This window comes from Cebidichthys violaceus, unplaced genomic scaffold (genome assembly GCF_023349555.1).
Source record: "Cebidichthys violaceus isolate CVI_PGR_0920_01 unplaced genomic scaffold, fCebVio1.0.p SCAF_21, whole genome shotgun sequence".
In the NCBI taxonomy this organism is placed as follows: Eukaryota; Metazoa; Chordata; class Actinopteri; order Perciformes; family Stichaeidae; genus Cebidichthys; species Cebidichthys violaceus.
This window is the reverse complement of record NW_027176384.1, coordinates 11,515,907-11,519,079: the sequence shown is the minus strand read 5'-3', so window position 1 is coordinate 11,519,079 and position 3,173 is coordinate 11,515,907. Positions and strand designations below refer to the sequence as shown.

The window sequence follows — 3,173 nt, the reverse complement described above, 5'->3', positions numbered from 1 at the left end:
CATTATTAAAATAGTGTTTAATTTTTGCAGGATTTGTGACGGGTACCTAAGTGATCTATGTAAGCAGTTGCTCTCTGTGTTGTACTGTAGGACTGGAAGACAGACACCACCAGTTTGAGATGAGGAGTGAGCATTTGGGAGATGTTTCAATACCCGTGGAAGAGAAGGAAAATGAGGGATGGAAATCAGAGCAGGAACCAAGGAGTGAAGGATTGACTCCCGAGACAAACCGAGAGAAGAAGAGGACGGCTCTGGAGACATTCTCTAAGATGTTGAGGGAGGAAACGAAAAGAGCTGGCATTGTGACAGATTTGGATTCGGATAAAGAAATGGAGAGGAGAGAAGATGGACTCAATCTGGTCACACAATCAGAGAAAACGGCGTTAAATGAGGAGACAGTTAAAGCAATCCTGACAGACACGATAAAAACAGTCAATAGTCAGAATGCGTGGCTTCAAGAGAACAAGAAAAGCGATCACATGGATAAATTGAGGCAAGAAAAAGTGGAAGAGGAAAGAGAGAGCAGGCTGGTTGCAGGAATTATTCTTCACGATGCGACTCGAGAGGAAAACTTATTTACTGTAAATCAAGGAAATGTGGAAGAGAAAGGAGGAAATGGAGAGAAGGAAGATCACACGGTAGTTAGCAATCTCACACCTCTTTTAAGCACATCCTCTCCTCAGCTGGGGGAAGAATTAGTGATTCCTGCCACAATTCAAATTGTCACTCAGTCTCAAAATCCTCCTTGTTCTCCTCCTCCAGTTCATCATCATAATGTCCCTCAACCACAAGTCTCCTCTCACCCTCCCTCCCCTTACGCCAAAGTTAGTCCTTACTTCCTTCCTCTGTCTGTCACTTCGCCAAATCCTGCAGCAATCAATCACATCTCAGTCTCCACAGTGCTTCCTGGTGAGGCGAATGAACTGGAAGTCGAGGCTAGCCCACATTTAGAGGATGTCATGGTCAAAAATATATCGTTTAAACCTGCGCGGCAGGAGCTACAAACCACCGTTGTTCAACCAAAATACATGACTGAAAATAACCCAAGCGTCAACGTGCCAAAACCCAAAGAAGCAACGTTTATAACCAAAGAGCCGAATCCTATGCCGAACTCAAATGAAAATAATCGCATGGTCGGGCTTAAACCAAGCGTGACTCAGCCCAAAACAGTTGAACTGATGGAAAATGACACCAAACTAACAGTGAGGCGAAATAAAGCATCTTCTCCTCAACCACAACTGAGCAAGCCTTCAGACAGACCGCAGCTGACAACTGCCAAAACACCTTCAATGAGGCCAACGAAACTCAACAGAAGTAGTCAAAATAAGACCGTTAAGAAATCCAAAGAAAAGAAAAGGAAAAAGAACAATAAAACCCAAAAGCCCTCAAAGAAGAAGAAGGTCATCGCGCCAACGCACTTTCCTTACTTTAAGGATAACTACTGTCCTCCGGAATGTGCCTGTTTTGGAAGGTAATTATCAGATTAAATTGATTTAAACAAAATGTATTGCAACAAATGTCGAAACTACATTAATAACGATTGAAGTCGATTCATTCATTAGTCAGGCTAGAGATTCACTGATTTTATGTTCTCCAATGTGTTTCTGTAACTTTAAGATGCAACCTTAAGCTCGGGATATTTTGATTTATAATGCTAAATAAATATTAAATAAATAGTTTCACCTGTGCTTTCTTCAGGGAGTCAGATTGTTAGATTGATACCATACACAATCTGAAATGTAAAGATTACAAATTGAGGTTTTCCAAAACATCAAAATATCATACACTAGTGTGTAATTGGGACGTTTGAAGATCAATGTGCATGCTTATACTCGTTATGTATTGTTTTCCAGAGTGGTCCAGTGCTCAGACAAAGGCGTGGACAAGATTCCTTATGGTATTCCTTATAATGCCCGCTACATCCTCCTCATGAATAACCACATCAACAGCATCCAGCTGGACCTGCTCAGAGAATACGTCTCTATGGAGTTCCTTGTGTTGAGCAATAATCGGCTCACAGATGGTTCCGTAGAGGGTGCTTTTGAGGGGATCCCGGCTCTGAAGCGCCTCTACCTGGACAGGAACCTCCTAGACAGCGTGCCAACTAATCTTCCAGTTTCTCTGGAGGAGCTTCGTTTGGACAATAACCGTCTGAGTGTGATGTCTGAGGCAGCCTGGGTCCACTGCCCCGGCCTCTTGGTTTTGAGCCTCAGCAACAACAGCCTGGGCAATGGCTCTGAATGTCTTCCCAATAAAGTGCTCTCTCCTTTGTACAACCTGCGCACTCTGAACCTGGATCACAACCAGTTAACATCGGTACCTCTGGGCTTACCACTGTCCATCAAAGAGCTCTACCTCAAAGGGAACCTCATTGAGCACTTCCGTGGAGGAGCCTTCGATGGGATATCAGGGCTGGTGGTGTTAGACTTAAGTACAAACAGACTGACAAGCAAGGGTCTCCTTCGGGAGTCCCTTCTAAATGCGACCCACTTGGAAAGCCTCAACTTAGAAGGGAACAGACTAAAACAAGTGCCACGACACCTTCCCCACTCACTAAAAACTCTAAACCTGGAGGGCAACCGCATATCTTCCATAAAGAAAGCTGCTTTTGCGGCCTTGAAAAACCTTGAGCACTTGGGTTTAGCAAGAAATAAAATCTTCAAAGTGGCTCCAGGGGCATTCAGGACATTGCCCGTTCTGCACCAGTTAGACCTGTGCCACAACAGCTTGCGCCAGGTGCCCAGACAGCTGCCAGAGGCTCTGCACTCTGTAGCGCTCAACCACAACAAGATTCAATCAGTGCCTCGTGATGCTTTCTGCTGGGGCAATAAAAATGTGAGTCTCAGCGGGCTTGTACGAGTGCAATTGGAACACAATCTAATTGATATGGGGAAGTTGGATGCACAGGCTTTCAGGTGCTTACGAGGATTCCAGGTGGTGCACTTCTACTGAACCTTCAAAAGATACGAACAATCCTGCTGCTTGGTTGCCTGATAGACAGAATGATCAACTGGTTACGCCCCGCGTTTCCATCTTCAGTCTGACATTGCCTCCGCTCTAATCAATTTTCAAGTGAGGTGGGGGGGGGTTCGATTCTCGCCAACCAATCACCAGAGACCAATGTATCCGCCTGAATGTAACATCAATTAAGGTTGCCTGGCAACGTGTTGCCA

At 44.8% G+C, this 3,173-nt stretch overlaps 1 protein-coding gene across 1 annotated transcript; it reads left to right on the top strand.

Annotated features, from left to right (window-relative positions):
• The first annotated feature begins 1,289 nt into the window (after positions 1-1,289).
• On the top strand, positions 1,290-2,952 carry wu:fc23c09. Its single transcript, XM_068717389.1, has 2 exons — positions 1,290-1,471; positions 1,854-2,952. Exons 1-2 carry the CDS (start codon positions 1,290-1,292, stop codon positions 2,950-2,952), a joined length of 1,281 nt encoding a protein of 426 aa, XP_068573490.1.
• Positions 2,953-3,173: the final 221 nt, after the last annotated feature.

Excerpts from the sequence above, each read along its gene's own strand:
- wu:fc23c09 (XM_068717389.1), top strand. The coding sequence starts at position 1,290 with ATGAGGCCAACGAAACTCAACAGAAGTAGTCAAAATAAGACCGTTAAG. Across the intron at positions 1,472-1,853 it reads GAATGTGCCTGTTTTGGAAG|AGTGGTCCAGTGCTCAGACA; the intron begins GTAATTATCAGA and ends ATTGTTTTCCAG.